The sequence below is a fragment of the Saccostrea echinata genome, unplaced genomic scaffold (genome assembly GCF_033153115.1).
Source record: "Saccostrea echinata isolate AGI-Se365-2 ecotype Australia unplaced genomic scaffold, CSIRO_AGI_Sech_v1 ptg000064l, whole genome shotgun sequence".
Taxonomy (NCBI): Eukaryota; Metazoa; Mollusca; class Bivalvia; order Ostreida; family Ostreidae; genus Saccostrea; species Saccostrea echinata.
In genome coordinates, this window is record NW_026889813.1 from 931,822 (window position 1) to 950,297 (window position 18,476).

Consider the following 18,476-nt stretch of genomic DNA (forward strand, 5'->3'; position numbering starts at 1 on the left):
GCCTAGTCTTTATATTAAGCAAAATATCAACATTTTAATAAAATATAATTTTTGGTTAACTTTGAAGTGACCTTGAGACCACACCCTTTGCCCCAGGGTAAATCCCCATGCAAATTTAAATCTACAACATATCCTCATCCTTTTATGTAAGTTTGGTGATAATCTGCCCAGTGGTTCTTCATCAGAAGATTTTTTAGCAACCAGTTTTTTTGTTTCTATTTTCCTAATTATCTCCCCTTGTTTAAGGGTCACAACCCTAGTTTTAGTATAAATGGGAGCCCTTGGGCCAAGGATACCCTGTGACAAATTTGGCCAAGGGGTTCTTGAGTTATGGCCCATATTCTAAAAAGTTTATGCACACCGCACAAATGGCCATAGCATTAGCTCTTTGAGCCTTTGGCTCAGAAGAGCTAAATATCCCCAGGTTCTTCAAAAGTATACCTTCAGCACAGAGTCTGTCCTTCTTCCTGTTAAAGCATTTAAATATGCAGAGAACAGCATTGAACAGTCAATATAATATTAAATGTGATAATTAAGGAATCACTGTCTAGTTTGTTTGATTAAGGTTATAATTTTTAGGAGCTTAAAATAGAAACACCCAGTTTATTAGATTTACTTGATCATGTGATCTAGTTTAAGCCAATCAGATAGCTGGCAACAATAGAGAAAATAATAATGAGAATTACAGTAACATGATTCTGAAAATCTTTTTATGTAAAATCATGTGAGAAGCATTTGGCTATGTATGCTTGCATGACAGTGCTGGGATGATGACCAATGCAGCAGACATCCAAACAAACCACAGAGGTATACCAATAGATAATAATCGGCTCTCAAAAATTCCATCAATTTTACGGTAAATAACGGATAAAATATGAAAGTTTCAATATCATTTATTAAGCATAGTAAAACAAAAACAGTCAATGATCTTTGGGAAATTATACGACTCACTACAACAGTAAGCTTTGAAGCAATTCATCCACCTGGAAATGTCCACATCTAAAGAAATCTTCCAAGATTGGTTACTTCGTAAAACAGTTGTGGATCACTATTGGGCAATAGTGACATGATTAAACTATTCCATCTGTTAAGCTGTAGAAATTCAATTGTAAAAACTTTGCTTTAATATTAAAAGAACATTGTCTTCACATGAAATCACTTTCTTCTACAATATACCTTAGAGTACATTCAAAACATTTCAGGCAAGTATCAAAGAAAATATATTTTATATGTAGTACCACAACATCATATACAATACATGTAAATAAAATCCAAGACCCAACATAAAGCAGTCAATTCTGCAGCATATACATGTAAAGTATGCATTTCATCATCAAAACGAGAACTCCATATGGAAAACGTTCAGTGAAAAAAAAAACAATATTCATCACAGTAGTCATTGGAAAATTGAAAATAAGAATCATGTCTGTCCAAAGTCTTTGGAAGACTATTGTAGATAATTTCTGAGAATAACATAAAAATGCACTTGCAACTGACAAAAATTGTCAAACTGAATCAAGTAAGTTACACTATATCTTAGTGTAAATCTTAGAACTACTAGCACTGTACGTACAAGTATACATACATATATATCATTTAACAGCACTGATTACACTACCCATTTTACTAGACATATTCCCTATATCTTTACCCTACTAATTCTACATCACAGCCTTGAATGAATAAGAAAAGATTCTACCAATGCCCAAATGATATATCACAACATTTGTGCTGGGAGTGTTTGTAAAAATATCACAATGGATCCTCACAAAAAAGACCACAAGACTAGGGAGCTATCAGCACCTCTTCTGTTTATCATGGAAAGTGGGAGGGGTTCCTCACACAATGGCTGCCCCACATCCTGCTCTCCCCACCAACATATTACTGATAAATGACCACCTGTCTCTATCAATGTCATACACCTCAGCACTTCGGAGTCTGTACGAGCCATCAAATCCTCCAATCAGATAAATTCTTCCATCGTACACTGCGATCCCTGGCCAGGCTCTTGGCTGGTTCATTGACCACAGGGTGGTCCACTGGTTAGTAATAGTGTTATACCTGGCAAGAAAATTTTATCATAATTCAAAAGCACATTCAATTTTTTTCCTGATTTTTTAATCACTTCTAAGATTTTCAAACTTGAATGATGAAATGTGCTGTTATGATGATATCAGAATATCTGTTGTATTTTAAGTGCAAAATATGTATAAAAAAAAAAAAAAAAAAAAAAAACCCACTTTTCCTCTTCCTTGATGTAAAATATTTAACCATCAAAAAGAGAAAGTACATTTGTACCTTTCTGCCACATCGAAGTACTGATCAGCTGTTTTGTATCGCCCTCCAATCATGTAGATGTTGTGGTCAATGGCGACCACAGACAGACCTGATCTAGCTTTCTCCATTTCCGTTACAAATGTCCAATCATCAGTATTGGGGTCGTAACATTCCACGCTGGCTCGATCCATATGAAGAGTCTTATCATATCCTCCTGTATATTTAAGAAATAAGGTATCATTTTTAAACATCTATCAGGATATAAATATGGGTCGGTCATGAGATCAAATTCCATAAACCCAAAGGGCTTTATGGTAAATTGGATCTCGTACCAACCTGTATTTATATCCCGATAGATGTTTTAAAATGATACCTTATTACTTATATTTACATTTGTGACTTATTCATATTAAAAATTAGCTTTATTATAACCTTTAACGCGTGAAATGTTTTATTTTTTCAAACTCAACGGCACGAGTTTGATCTATTGATTGCGTGTCGACCCTTTACGACGTCACTGAGAAATTATGTCGAACGTTTATGACGTGAGGAACCCATGTTTATACGGATATAGATACGCATTGCTTTTAATAGTGCTATATAAAAGAAAACATTTACAAATGTAAATATAAATAAAAACATTTACATACACAAAGAAATACATGTAGATAATCAACTGATAACTTTCAGCTGTTCTTGTATGCAGTAAAACATACTTCATACAGTTTGACTAAATAATTTACTGTGAGTACAGATCACTTGGATTTCCAATATACAAGTACTGTGGAATCATTTTAATTTTAAATCCTGGGGCAATGTTCGTTGGCAAGCAAAATTTTACTTGTTCGTGGGGATGTAATTTTGTTGGTTACTAGTTTATATGGTATATACAATGAATCAATATGTTTACAAAATTAACATTCATGGGGATATAAATTTATGGGTAAGAGTGACCCATGAAATCCATGAACATTGATCCCCCCACGAACAATGATGATTCCACAGTACATGTACAGCTCTCTGTTTCATTTTACCTATCAATATATTATATTGTGGATTTCTTTTAATCTTGTCATTAATAATTTGATTTTAAACATATTCAGCCATTAAAACTCACCTGCTACATAGATCTTGCCATCACATACACACACCCCTGCTCCAGCTCGTTTCCTCTTCATGTTTGGACCAAACGACCAGATCTCTGAATTAATGTCGTATTTTTCCATTATGCTGTAACTAGTGGAACGATCCTCCCCACCTGAAAAATAAATAAAAAAAATGCTGACAAATATAAAATTAGAGATTAAATCAACTTATAAATGTGAAAGACTAATACATCTATATACAATGTATCAATGAAATAAGCAAGCTATTTGTTCCCTGTGTTTCCTCCTTACCATCCCTAAAAAGTTTTATCAGGCATAGAAAAAACAGCTAAACTTAATTTCAATCCATTTAGTAACTATTTCATAGATTTGCATTACTATCTAAAGCACCAGGAAATGGGCAAGAGAGGTACTTTGTAAAAAAAATTCCTCTAAGGAACACCTTGTGTATTCAATTATACTGTCATCACTCAACCATCAAATTTAACAACTTACCAATTGCATACAAGTATTTCCCAACTGCTGCTACTGCCACAAATGACCTCGCTACTTTCATGTCAGGTTTAGGGACCCACTGTCTGAGTACAGGATCATAGCACTCCACGCAGCGTAAGTAAAGCGTGTCCTCCTGAGTGTCAGCTAAGGCACATTCCCCTCCTACAGCATACAGCATGCCTTCTATACTGCATGCTCCTACTGCTGTACGGGCTATGTTCATATCACTCTGGAAAATTTTTAATTTTATGTTTAAATTTTTTCCTTTTTTTGTGAGAAGGGATGGTGGAGAGAATTTGAGAGGTCAAGGGGGTGTGAATTGTAGTAAGTTTATGGTAATTGCAAAAATGTTTGCAGAAATAAGACAATTACATTGGATTGAGCAAGCTTTAGTTCATTAAGAGGACATCTAAAGAAAGAAGTAAAAGAATTGGCATTTTTATCTCATCAAATGACCATATTTTCATTTCCTAGTCCAAACATAAAACTACATGGTACTTTACTTACAACATGTGTCCACTGATCTAGGAGGAAATCGTATCTCTCAGTACTAGGTAACTGACAATCGGCACTATTTCGACCTCCAAGGACATATATACTTATGGGCATGGCACGCGGTCTGATCAACTGTAAGGACGTCTCATCGTGCAGAGTCGTAATAGCTTTGCTAATCAACAACTGACACTTGGGGCAATTCTTCACATATTCTGATTGCACAACTACATTTTCTAATTGAGAAATACCTAACAGTGGCAACTTGACGTGTTGGAGTGGACGGCAAGCTTCGGAATATCTGTTATCTGGATCCCATTGAATCCAGTTATTCACTGCCTCCATAACTTGGTTTTCATTGTTCACCCGGATTTTGTCACTTTTGAGCAGTGTAATAAGGCGGTCACATGACAACTGCATGAATTCTTCACAGTGAATGACCTCTAAGAAGTTTTGATTAATGAAATGTCTTGAGGCAGATTCTAGTTCTCCACACATATACATATCAGCAAGACCATGGATTCCTACAATTAGAAAAAGTATGCATATTCAGATGTTGTTGTGATAATAATTATAAGAACATCATGAAACAAATCAAAACGACCACAAGACTAACAAGATGTGTTTGTGAAACACTGATGCCCCCGTATGACAGCTAATGGCGAAGGTTAAAGTTTCTCAAATGCAAGTCAAACTCCAGGTCAAGAGATCAAAAATGTTGGTACCCAAAGAAAGGTCTTGTCTTGAGGAATACCTGTGAAATATGATAACCCTATCACCAACCATGAAAAAGTTATGTTGAAGGTTTAAGTTTTTCAAAAGTAAGTTAAATGTCAAGGTCAAATGGTGCCCAAGGGAAGGTCTTGTCACAAGTGATACACATGTACGTGAAATATAAAAGCCTTAGAAACAAACGTTCAAATGCTATGGTCAAGGTTAAAGTTTTTTAAAAGTAGGTCAAACTCAAAGTTCAAGGTCAATGGGTCGAAATTGATGGTAAGTAATGCACTTTTGAAGTATGAAATTCCTAGCATTAACTGTTCAAAAGTTATGACCAAAGGTCAAAGTCCAAGGGTCAAAGTTGTTGGCATCCAAAGGAATGGTCATGTCACAAATAATATAAATGTAAAATATGAAAGCCCTGGCACCAACTGTTCAAAAGTTTTGGCCAAGGTTAAAGTTTTTTTTCAAAAGTAGGTCAAACTCCAAGGTCAAAGGGTCAAAGTTGTTGGTATCCAAAGTAAGGTCTTTTTACAAGGAATACACATCTGAAGTATGAAAGTCCTACAACCAACTGTTCAAAAGTTATGGCCAAGGTTAAAGTCTGATAAAATTTTGCAAAGTGGGTCAAACTACAAGGTCAAGGAAAGAGGTCAAATATGGTGGTACTCAAAGAAAGGTCTTGTCATAAGAAATAAACATGTGAAATATGAAAGCCATAGCTCCAAGCAATCAAAAGTTATGGGCAAGGTTAAATTTTTTGCGGACAAACAGACTGACAGACAGCTAGACAGATGGACAGGGCAAAAACTATATGCCCCAGAATCTTCAATTACGGGGGCATAAAAAGCATTGCTGCAGTATATCTATTTATGATAACTTTACCAAGACAATTGGAAGCAGTAAGTTGAGACTGTAAAAATGTTGCACACATCTTCCTCAGTTGATGCAATCCTAGTAAACTGGCTCCTTGTAGAATTCCTTGAACATTGTCCACATTTATCTCAATCACACTCGTGTACATGAATTCAATTAATTCCCCCATTGCCCAGGACTCCAGTCCTTGTATTTCAACCTGTGTTTTTTCTGATTCCAACATTCCATTTGTAAACATGGCACAGAGGTACGGACTGCACCCACATAACACTACTTTATGTCCAGTGAACTCCTTCCCATCAACTCTGAGTATGATGTCACATAATAAGTTACGAAGTCTTAACTCATGCATGACCTTAAAGGCATTTTGAGTTTGAGTGGATACAGAAAATGTTCTTGATTCAATCATTTTCCAAATGGCTGAATTTTAATACAAAATCACTATGGATCCATCAACAATCTTCAAATTCTAAAAACATAAGACAATTACTAATAAAGATTATATAGAAAAATGAATATTAAAAACTAAATTCACAAGATTATCATATGGCATTTTAAGTGGCAATATTTTATTGCAAGCATTATCCACTTTTATTTGCTCAAATAAATGCCATACTTGGCATTATTTTTAAAACTACTCTTTACTGGTTTTATTTTTTGATCTGATATTAAATTTATATTAATTCTAAATAAGGATTTGTAGACTATAAATTGATTTATCGTTAACAAAAGTAAAATAGGCCAATAATCGAAAGTTGTCGAAATCTCGAGAGACATAACTAACCACACATCACCTGTTGACTTTCAAAATTTCTTTTTGTTTATGTATTGAATAAAGAAACTTTCAAAAATGTTACATTCTGGGTAATTATTGATAGGGATTAAGAACTTTTATTTCGTTATTTTTGACAATTTCTAGTATACAAGAGATCTGAACCATGCGAGAGTTGACACCTGCAATATTTTGAACTGTTGCAAATCTCTGTTTACGTCTCTGACGAAAGTTAAAATCCCAGTTGATGAATTGCTTGAAGAATGTGCACTAAATTCATACTCTTTCTTTTTAATTTGTCAATATTTTTTAAGATAACTACAAAATTAAGCTTAATTAAATCATTGTGAATCTACAAAAAAGCATCAAGCTCCCTCATCGTCCCATATACCTATTACATTTCATAAAATAATGGGAGGATACTAATTCGACTAAAATATAGTCAGCCATTTAACTGAAATGCCATTTTTGACACACTAAATAAAATCCTTAGTATCAGACACTGTCAAATGTCAAATTATTTTGGTACAATATTCTTTTGATCACGCCATAAATCAGCAAGTTTATTTTCTTATTTAGTTATTATTACCATGATTTCCAGAAGTAAAAAATAACCAGTGACTTCTATTTCGCTACTATAACTGCATGCAAAAGGAGAAAATAATAAAAATCTTCATCTTCCTCACTTCATCAACTCAAACCGGAAACAAAATAACATAATATCCGGTTTAATATTCATTAAATCGTTCTTTAAAGAGTTCATAGGAATGATAACAAATTATATAACTCTTTTTGTATGTGTTAAGCATTTGAAATTAAATATGATAACAAAAATATAAAATGCATAATCTTTCTTCATACATGTATTATTTCAAAAATAGATTTCTTAATATTTCAATTTCCGGAGAGAAAAAAAACTGTTTTTTCAATTAGGTTATCATATTCGTTTCCGGTTTGTTTAACAGAGCAACAAACCAGGGACTGAGAGTTTGCTTCTGAGCAAAATTAGAAAATTGATAAATATTGGTTTCTATTGTGAAAAAAGTATATATTTAAAAATACATAAATAAGAAAATACATAAAGAATAGACACTACAAATGTGTGGTTACTTTTGGGTATGACTGGTAAGTTTGATCATAGGCGCTTGGTTTCAGGATGATATATTTTGTGTATTATTTGTTTTTCTAGGCATGTCTGAATACACTCATTACAATTAATCAAAAATTGCTAAAATTAGCACGTTTTAAATTTTTCATAATATATTGACGGTGCGACCGTTAGGGCGAGCGAAGGTACCTATTCAGTTTTATACTGGTGTCTCATAATATCACAGTACTTATTTCTTTTGCATTAAAAAAGTTATTCCAAATTCTTACATTAACTTTTCACCAAACACTATTCATAAACCTATCAATGGCCTAACTTTTTAGGAAAGACTTTACCAGTCCCCAGAAAAACGCACTAAAATATAGTGTCACCTTAGGTGACTTCAATATATATGAGATTGTGTGAGCGATCAAAAAAAATTAAAAATATGAGGTTTTAAGCCTTTTTGACCCCAAAATCGAATTCTACGGTTAAAAGTTTAGTTTAAAACTTCGTTTTTAAAGAAGTTTTTAACCTCATTATCTGAAAAAAAGTAATTAATATTGTTTATTGAAAAAAGAAAAGTGAAAAGTGAAAAGGAGACAAAAAATAATTGTGAACGAAGCGCGTGCGGCGCATGCTAAGTGCCGTTTCTTTCTTACTTAGCTATTTTTTCATGTAAACAAACCAACGAGATGTCAATGAAGCTGAATTAATTAAGATCTTGCAAAAAATACAGATGCAACTGAATTTCTTAAAAATCTAAAAGAACAAGACACTAACCCTAATCTCTCGGATGGTATGCGAGGACTAACCCAAATCTCCCAGGCGGATGCTACAAGCATTGCTAGACCATGCTAGACTAACCCATGTGCAAGGACTAACCCTTATCTCTTGGATGGATGCAATACTAACCCTAATCAATCGAAAACTTATGCAAGGACTAACCCTAATCTTTCAGGTGTGTGCAAGACTAACCCTAACCAGTCGAAAAATGTGCAAAACCAACCCTAATCAGTTGAGTGACGTAAATCTTACGTCATAGTGCAATGAGCGTGCGGATCTTGCGGATCTAGGGACCGGTAAATATAAAATACATGGTTACTGTCTTGAAATATAAGCGATATTTGGGCTCGGGTCAAAAACGTGATACGTCTATCACGTTTTCTTACCCTTGCCCAAATATCGCTTATATTTCAAGACAGACTCCATGTATTTTGTTTATCCTGCAACACATTTATACATGACCTTCAAAACGAACTGTTTTCAACCGATTTAGGTACATCTCTGCAGTTGAAACTAAGACGCCATGGCGTAAACACTGCAATATTCATGACATCACAATGCTTTTAGAAAGTTGGAATATATGCACGAGGCTTTATTAGGGCATTGACCGAATAAAGCTTTGGTTTATAATGTTACCTTTATTAGGTCAATGCAAGGGGTGGTTGCAGGATAAAGTAAATTCTACCCATTTTTTAGTGGCTAAATATTTTATAAGCTTTCTTCGTTTATTTTGTAGACTATTTTTAAAACAGGAAGTCTTATTTACCTCCTGAAGTGGAGAGTCTCATTGTATTGCGGTATTGAAAAGCATAGAGGCTTGGCACTGTCACAAAGTACAATTTTTATTTTTTAATTTATGATGTAAATCTACAAAAAAACTTAACAATAATACAAACTTAAGGCTTTCAAAATATGAACTTTATTATGAATTTTATTTGGTTATATATACAATGGTCTAAATAAAATAAAAATGGGGAGGGAAATCTGTAAAATTTCATTTTATTTGAAAAAATATTTTTCCAACGGGTGTTCCATACTTTTTAATCATTACAAAAGTCAACATTCAGATGACAGACAGGTAGTCCATCAACAAAAAGGATATGAGCTATGTATCCTAATTAAAGAAAAATAAGTGAAATGCATGTAGAAGTGGGAGTTCAACTAGAATAATAAATTTCTTAAAAGTTTAACTCAAGGATCTATATGTATTACACTTAACACAAATGTATTATTCCATCATTATAAATGTAACTTTTTGCAAGTTCTGGATTAATAATCATGATAAATAATGGCTGTTGTTAAATTGTTAACAAATGAATTGCCCAGACATCTAACAAACCAACAACCAAAGGACTGAAAGTGATTTTTTTTTCACACAGACTAAAACTGGTACAATTTTTACTCAGATCAGTTTTTATTTTACAAGAATCTAGTTTTAAATTTTGGTGTGTCTTCCTTGCCAACTTTTCTTTAATGTGAAATTTTGAATGGAAAACAGTGTATCTCTCTGTTTCCAGTTAATTTAAGTATTCTTTATATTTAAAATCAATTTTGTAGATCAAGTCAACAGTAGAGTTCAAGTGTATTTAATACCATCTAACCCAGGAGTCTCTGAAGATACAGCTGAAGAAGTGGTCTTATCAGAAGATATTGCTCAGGAAACTGTTGTTGTAACAACCACGGATGAAGAGAGCGTTTGTGGTGATTATGTAGAGTCCCATGTTGTACCTATTGGAGATCTTGATGTTCTTAACACTATAGAATTATCTTGTGACGAAAATTTTCAGCCATCTTTGGAAGATCCTTCACCCATCACACCATCTGAACTGAGGTAAGATCGACAATTTTAATCTGTGCTCCCTGTAATATGTAAACTTAATGTAACATTATTTTGTAAATTTTTTTTTTAGTTCCTGTAAACATTATTTTGTAAAGAATACAATATTTTAAACTTTTGTAAACTAAAATATTTCTGAATCAGTATTGTTAGCTCTTCTGAGCCAAAGGCTGAAAGAGCTAATGCTATGGCCATTTGTGCGGTGTGCGTAAACTTTTTAGAATATGGGCCATAACTCAAGAACCCCTTGGCCAATTATTGTCAAATTTGTCACAGGGTATCCTTAGCCCAAGGGCTCCCGTTTATACTAAAACTAGGGTTGTGACACTTAAACAAGGGGAGATAATTAGGAAAATAGAAACAAAAGTACTGGTTGCTAAAAAATCTTCTTCTCAAGAACCACTGGGCAGATTATCATCAAACTTACATAAAAGGATGAGGATATTTTGTAGATTAAAATTTCCACGGGGATTTACCCTGGGACAAAGGATGTGGTCTCAAGGTCACTTCAAAGTTGTCCAAAAATTACATTTTATTAAAATGTTGATATTTTGCTTACTATAAGGACTAGGATCATCAAATCTTGTCAGTTGATGCATCTAAGGACCTCATATCATGTTGACTCAAAAGTAGGTCATGGTGACCTACTTTTTAGCTCACCTGAGCCAAAGGCTCAAGTGAGCTTTTCTGATCAAAATTTGTCCGTTGTCTGTCGTCGTCGTCGTTGTTGTTGTTGTTGGCGTTGGTGTTGGTGTTGTTGTCGTAAACTTTTCACATTTTCATCTTCTTCTCCAGAACTACTGGGCCAATTTCAACCAAACTTGCCACAAAGTATCCTTGGGTGAAGGGGATTCAAGTTTGTTCAAATGAAGGGCCACGCCCTCTTTAAAGGGGAGATAATAAAGAATTAGTGAAAAATTAATAGCATCTTTTAAAAATCTTCTTCTCAAGAACCACAGGGCCAGGAAAGATGAAACTCATGTGGAAGCATCCTCAGGTAGTGTAGATTCAAGTTTGTTCAAATCATATTCCCCGGGGGCAGGGCGGGGCCACAATAGAGGATCAAAGTTTTACATAGAAATATATAGGAAAAACCTTTTAAAATCTTCTTCTCAAGAACAGCAAAGCCATGATGAGTCATATTTATATGGAAGCATCCTCAGGTAGAGCAGATTTAAGTTTGTTCAAATCATGACCCCGGGGAGTAAGACGGGGCCACAATGGAGGATCAAAGTTTTACATAGAAATATATAGGAAAAACTTTTAAAAATCTTCTTCTCAAGAACAGCAAAGCCCTGATGAGTCATATTTATATTGAAGCATCCTCAGGTAGTGTAGATTCAAGATTGATCAAATCATGACCCCCAGGGGTAGGGTGAGGCCACAATGGAGGATCAAAGTTTTACATAGAAATATATAGAAAAAATCTTTAAAAATCTTCTCAAGAACAGCAAAGCCCTGATGAGTCATATTTATATGGAAGCATCCTCAGGTAGTGTAGATTCAAGTTTGTTCAAATCATGACCCCTGGGATAGGGAGGAGCCACAATGGGGGATCAAATTTTTACAAAGGAATATATGGGAAAATTGTTTAAAAAATCCTCTCAAGTACAACAAAGCCATTTATTATATTATATCATCAGGTAGTTTAAAATTCAACCCCCCCCCCCCCCCCCCCCTGTAATCTTTTCAATACTGAACTGATTTGTGCTTTTGCCTACCAAATTTGCTCAGGTGAGCGATGTGGCCCATGGGCCTCTTGTTAAATTTTGCGGCCATTCTTATTCAAAATGATTTGAAGAATTTAAGGTCTATGATCATCAAACTTTGTCAGTTGATGTATCTTGGGTCCTCAAAGTACGTCGACTATAAAGTAGGTCACCTTGACCAACTTTTTGAATTTTATGGCTAATCTTTTCCAAAACAATTAAGGTCATTACTGAGAGGTTTAGAAACATTAAATCTTGTAAGATGATGCATCTTGGGGCCATAAAACATATTCATTAAAAAGTAGGTCACAGTGACCTACTTTTTGAACTTTTGCAGGCATTCGATTTCAAAGCGTTTTAGAGGCATAATTTGGACATTTTAAGGCCTATGATCATAAAACTTTGTAAGTTGATGCATCTTGGGTCCTCAAAAAATGTCAACTGAAAAGTAGATCACCCTGGCCTACTTTTCAGTTTATATGACTATAATTAAATATTTCAGGTACTAATTGGCTTAGAATCATCAAACTTTGTCAGTTGATATATCTTGGGTCCTCACAGTAGGTCAACTGAAAAGTAGGTCACTATGATCTACTTTTGAATTTATATGACTATAATTAAATATTTTGGGTACTAATTGGCTAAGAATCATCAAACTTTGTCAGTTGATGCATCTTGGGTCTTTGGAGTAGGTCGACTGAAAAGTAGGTCACCATAAATGAAAATTTATGGTTTTAATTAAATATTTCAGGTACTAATTGGCTTAGAATCATCAAACTTTGTCAGTTGATGCATCTTGGTTCCGCAGAGTTAGTCGACTGAAAAGGAGGTCACTGTGACCTATTTTTGAAATTTTATGGCTTTATTTAAATATATCAGGTACTTATTTGCTTAGAATCATCTGACTTTGTCAGTTGATGCATCTTGGGTCCTCAAAGTATGTCATCTGAAAAGTACCATATATACTCGCCTATAAGTTGGTCCACCTTTAAGTCAGTTGTATTTTTTAAGTTTAAATTAGAGGGATTGACCTGCTAAAATACCAATATTTTTATAACTCGCGTATAAGTTGGATATAGAGTTTTGGACTAAAGTTTAACTCCCAAAAAACTGACTTATAGGCGAGTATATATGGTAGGTCACTGTGACCTAATTATACCCCCGCTCCGAAGGAGAGGGGAGTATACTGTTTTACCCTTGTGTGTCTGTCTGTCTGTCTGTCCGTCTGTCTGTCTGTCTGTCCGTAACAAACTTTGGTCGCAGTTTTCTCAGCAACTACTCATCATAGGTGCTTGAAATTTTAACACACTCTTTGTTTAGGCATGCCATATGGTGGGATTCATTTTTGTACGAATTCGATGTCAACTTCCTGTTTATCCGTGCGTTTGTTCGTATGATACATAAAAAAATTTGGTCGTAGTTTTCTCAGTAACTACTCATCGCAGATGCTTGAAATTTTAGCACAATCTTTGTTTAGGCATGTCATATGGTGGGATTCATTTTTGTACTAATCTGAAGTCAACTTCCTGTTTATCCGTGCGTCTGTCCGTATCACACATAACAAACTTTGGTCGCAGTTTTCTCAGCAACTACTCATCACAGGTGCTTGAAATTTTAACACACTCTTTGTTTAGGCATGCCATATGGTGGGATTCATTTTTGTACTAATCCGATGTCAACTTCCTGTTTATCCGTGCGTCTGTCCGTATCACACATAACAAACTTTGGTCGCAGTTTTCTCAGCAACTACTCATCATAGGTGCTTGAAATTTTAACACACTCTTTGTTTAGGCATGCCATATGGTGGTATTCATTTTTGTACGAATCAGATGTCAACTTCCTGTTTATCCGTGCATCTGTCCGTACCATACATAACAAATTTTGGTCGTAGTTTTCTCAGCAACTACTCATTGCAGATGCTTGAAATTTTAGCACAATCTTTGTTTAGGCATGCCATATAATCATGATAATAGGATTCATTTTTGGAACAAATCCGATGTCAACTTCCTGTTTATCCATGCATCTGTCCGTACCATACATAATAAATTTTGGTCATAGTTTTCTCGATAACTACTCATGATGACATCGCAGATGCTTGAAATTTTAGCACAGTCTTTGTTTAGGCATGCCATATGTTGGGATTCATTTTTTACAAATCCGATGTCAATTTCCTGATTATCACTGTGTTTGTCCATAACCGAACTTGTGTATTCACATCAGGGCGGGGGTATTATTAGTGAGCATTGGCTCACAGACTTCTTGTTTTGAAATTTTATGGTTATAATTTTAAAAATATTTTAGGTATCAATTGGCTTAGAATTATCAAACTTAGTTGATGTATCTTGGGTCCTCAGAGAATGACAAGTGATAAGTAGGTCACCATGACCAACTCTCAGGTACTAATTGGCTTAGGATCATCTTGGGTTCTCAGAGTGTGTCATCTAAAAGGTAGGTCATGATGACCTACCTTTGGAATTTCAAGGGTTTATCTAAATATACAGATACTTAGAGGCTTCAAATAGAAGTGATAGGTTGTACAGTTTATCAGAAGAGTGATTCAAGGCCCTTGGGCCTCTTGTTTTTCATTATTCTAATGCACTATTTTTCCATTCATTCATGATTTCGTCTTCTGAAAATGATTTAGTAATGTTAACTAATATTTTACATAAAATCATTATTTTTTTTTTTCTATACATGAAATTGTGTAAATATGCAAGTCCAAGTTATTAAGTAATACCACTACAAATTAAGTTCATATTCAATTCCTACTGTGTTCTTGAATACACTCTCAAGACCTAAAGATTAATGCTAGTGACATGGTTGAGCTAACATCCTCTCTTTCAAAAGAACAAGCGTGCCTGGATGGAACACTAGTGTATGAATTGTTAACCCCAAACTAAAGAAGTCAAGATGAATATTTTCAGCAAAATAAAGACAATGTGTCAAGGCACAGCTGAGAAACACCAAGTGGCATGAGATGCCAGTCAAACTTTTTAAGTTCATTTAGCATTTATTTCTACCAAAGCACCTTTATTCTAGAGGTTTTATTGTACCGGTATGTTGAATTATTTAGTTAATTATACTGCAGAGTGAATTGTTTTATTTAATTTTTTTTTTATTGCAGAATGAATTGTTTATTGTTTTTCAGAGATGGATGTGAGGACTTTTTTGTACAATCTTACATAGCACTTGTTCCTGAGGATGAATTGTCTAATTGTTATTTTAGAGATGGATGTGAGGAGTCTTTTGTACAATCATACATAGCACTTGTTCCTGATAATGGGTTGAAGCCAGACACTGACCCAGAAAGCTGCCATTTGACAGTTAAAGAACATACAAAACGAGAAAAGGATAAGATATACAAAAGGGAGCAGAGGGCTAACAAAGAATACAGGTATTATAAATATACTGATCTGTTGTGCAATAAGAGGTCAGACTTTGGTAGGAAGCATTCTCATAGCCTTTTCATAGTGCTTGGTTACACACCTGCTCTTTTGAACGACATTTTGACATACTTTCAAAAAAATTAACTGCTTCAATCTTTTTATCTGTAAGAGATCACTTTATTTGATTAAAATTAGATGTAAGATCCACTCACATACTTGCTACACTAACGTTAGTGTTTGGAGTATGCAAGTGGATCTAACATCTATTTTAAATTAGATTGAGTAAGAGATGGGGCTTTGATATCAAGCATACACGTACCTATTTCCTTGTCACAAGGAGAAAGCAATATAATCATGGATATCTTAACATTGACCCTTTTCAATCAAAGCATTTTTGCCGCTATTGTTGTTCCTGAAAGACATAAATTTAATATAGTGTTTCATTGTTTAGTAGCCTTTTAAAAATGCAAGAGTTATTGACAATCTTTGATCCCTGATCTTTGACGTGGTTGAGGGAAAAAAAAAACCTTTGCGTACTTCTTGCTTTAGGACTTCCATTCTGTTAACACTATGTGACCTCAACTTTTTTTTTCAATTTCAATATAAAATCATGTTTTAAACAAATACTTCCTCTTCTCAATTTCACATACAAGAAAGAAGTTTAAGACCAGGTTACCTCATTGTATTGTATATGTGTATGTAACTAAATACTGCTGCTGTAGGTGAGGAATATCCCTAGGAACACACTTCTTAATTAATTGAAATATTATCTTATCCTATCAGGGAACAGGAAAAAATAGTAGCCAAACAAAGAATGAAAGACAGAAGGAAGGACCCAGAGTACAGAGAGAGAGAAAGGAAACGGGATGCAGAGAGAAAAAGACTTGCCCGATTAAACAATAAAGAATTCAGACAGAAAGAAAAAGAACGTGACAGACAATACAAAAGGAGCCTGAGGAAAAAAGCTGATGCCAAAATTCAAATTGAACTGACAAACCGAGCGGATTGTGATAATTCCCCCAGTCTTAACAGTGCCAGTGCTTCGGACAACTTAACAGTAGGGAACTGTTTTACAGTGTTAGATTGGGCGGGGATTGGAGACGGTGATGTTGATGATAAATTAGATAATTCAGTGGAGGAATCAGAAGTGACAGACTATCATGTATATGGCCAAGTGTCAATTTGAAAAAAAAAAACAACAAACGAATTTTTCCGTCACATAGTGCAGCTATACTAATCTCAACACTGGATTTTAAATTAATATGTCATTGTTAAGATTTCAGTGAAACAAAATACAATGTTTTGATTTTACCAGTATTTGTTTGACTTTACTCCATAAGCCTGTTATGTAATTATATTTCAGATGATTTCATAAGTAAGTGACCTTGACATTTGGCTACTGAAAAAGAATGCAGCAAAACATTTAAGCATCTTCTATTTAAAATGGGGATCATATAAAGTTACCGAGTTACCAACTTTGTTGTTTTTTTTTGCAAGATCTTGATGCATTCTTTTTCAGTAGCCAAATGTCAAGGTCATTTACTTATGAAATTATCTGAAATATTATTGAGTGTATCAACCAGTAATATTGAGAATAATAGATAAGTATGCGAGTAAATTAAATGTCATAAGATTAGAAAACAAGTAATTTATAAATAGTTCAAATGTTATAAGTTTTTTTTCTGCAACAGTTGCAACCATTAATCGTCATATTAACAAATAAATTAGAAAGACATTTTGTTTTTTTATATCTATATATGTTATTTGTATAAAGTGGGTAAAAGTATGTAAAATAATGGATTATTGATCCATACATTTCTTTGATGGAAGAGCTGACTTTTGAAGAAATCATTTATAAAGATGGATTTAAAAATAAAGGTAATCAAAGATTACATAGCTCACCTCAACGAATATTCAATAAGTAAGGCAAAGTCCAACACTATAAACAAATATACTGGTAGTGTGCATCCCTATATGCAACATTTATGGAAGTTTGTCTATCCAAAAATTTTTCCCCTGTTACATGCAAGACTTCAGATTAAAATTATGATACAGATCTTAAATGAGATTTCCCTTGAATCATCTGTAAAATTCAGCATATGAAGCAAGTCTGGTAGTGTACATCTCCAGAAGCACCATCCATGCAAGTTTAGGTAACTCAAGACTATTACTTACTTGGATCCTGCTCTAAAAAACTTTTAACATGGTCACTCATCTGCAAAATATAGGTCAATTATCCAGAATCTGAAGCAAGTATGGTATTGAGCATCCTAAAATGCACTATACATTAAGTTTTGTCCAGGAAGTTACTTAGGAATGCTCTAAAAAAAACTTTAATCATTTATCCAGAAAATGAAGGTCAGATCCAGCATCTGAAGCAAGCCTGGTAGTGTGTATTCCTAGATGCATCACCCATACATGTTTGGTCAGTCATTGGGCTTTTAGCTTCCTGGGAAGGAGACCTGCTCCAAACACTTTAACCTGCTCTAAAAACATCAACCTGATCATTCTTCGTCTAAGAATGCAGCATCTGAAACCTGATTGGCACAATAAAACACAATAGATGCATCATCCATGCAACTCTGATCAACATAAGGCATAGAAGTGCTTGGAAAGAAGTTTAAACCTGGGATGCCAATGGTATTACATAAGCTCGCCCAACTTCATTGAGCTAAAAACACATCTACCAGTAGTTTAATCGAATGTTTAAACGGAATCAATTTCAAAGAAAATAAAGGAGAAATATTCAGTGGATGTGAATAAATGCATGTAGTTGTTTGGGCTATATGGACCATGAATATCGACCTAAGTACCTCAGTGTTAGAGTACCTGAATAGTAATGTGAGGGTCCTGGTTTTGATGGTTCAGCCATGAATTTCCTTTTGTTTCAATTGGTGCTGTGACCAAGATTTGAACCTGGGTTGCTAGAAATA

General features: G+C 34.4%; 2 protein-coding genes across 2 annotated transcripts; one reads left to right on the plus strand and one right to left on the minus strand.

Moving 5' to 3' along the window:
• Window positions 1-877: 877 nt before the first annotated feature.
• LOC133175866 (kelch-like protein 3) lies at window positions 878-7,417 on the minus strand. The gene is made up of 7 exons (XM_061311007.1): window positions 7,328-7,417; window positions 5,976-6,435; window positions 4,386-4,894; window positions 3,879-4,107; window positions 3,395-3,535; window positions 2,299-2,491; window positions 878-2,061 (listed from the first exon to the last, which is right to left on the minus strand). Exons 2-7 carry the CDS (start codon window positions 6,373-6,375, stop codon window positions 1,839-1,841), a joined length of 1,695 nt encoding a protein of 564 aa, XP_061166991.1. The 5' UTR covers window positions 6,376-6,435; window positions 7,328-7,417; the 3' UTR covers window positions 878-1,838.
• Window positions 7,418-7,755: 338 nt separating this feature from the next.
• LOC133175734 (putative uncharacterized protein DDB_G0271982) lies at window positions 7,756-16,854 on the plus strand. The gene is made up of 4 exons (XM_061310841.1): window positions 7,756-7,863; window positions 10,169-10,442; window positions 15,384-15,551; window positions 16,327-16,854. The coding sequence occupies exons 1-4, from the start codon at window positions 7,857-7,859 to the stop codon at window positions 16,727-16,729; spliced, it is 852 nt and encodes a 283-aa protein (XP_061166825.1). The 5' UTR covers window positions 7,756-7,856; the 3' UTR covers window positions 16,730-16,854.
• The last annotated feature ends 1,622 nt before the right edge of the window (window positions 16,855-18,476 follow it).

Coding starts and splice junctions, on each gene's coding strand:
- LOC133175866 (XM_061311007.1), bottom strand. CDS start 6,375: ATGATTGAATCAAGAACATTTTCTGTATCCACTCAAACTCAAAATGCC. Junction 2,492..3,394: donor TGGCAAGATCTATGTAGCAG/GTGAGTTTTAAT, acceptor TTAAATATACAG/GAGGATATGATAAGACTCTT. Junction 2,062..2,298: donor TACTTCGATGTGGCAGAAAG/GTACAAATGTAC, acceptor TTTTCTTGCCAG/GTATAACACTATTACTAACC.
- LOC133175734 (XM_061310841.1), top strand. Junction 10,443..15,383: donor ATCACACCATCTGAACTGAG/GTAAGATCGACA, acceptor TTGTTATTTTAG/AGATGGATGTGAGGAGTCTT. Junction 15,552..16,326: donor AGGGCTAACAAAGAATACAG/GTATTATAAATA, acceptor TTATCCTATCAG/GGAACAGGAAAAAATAGTAG.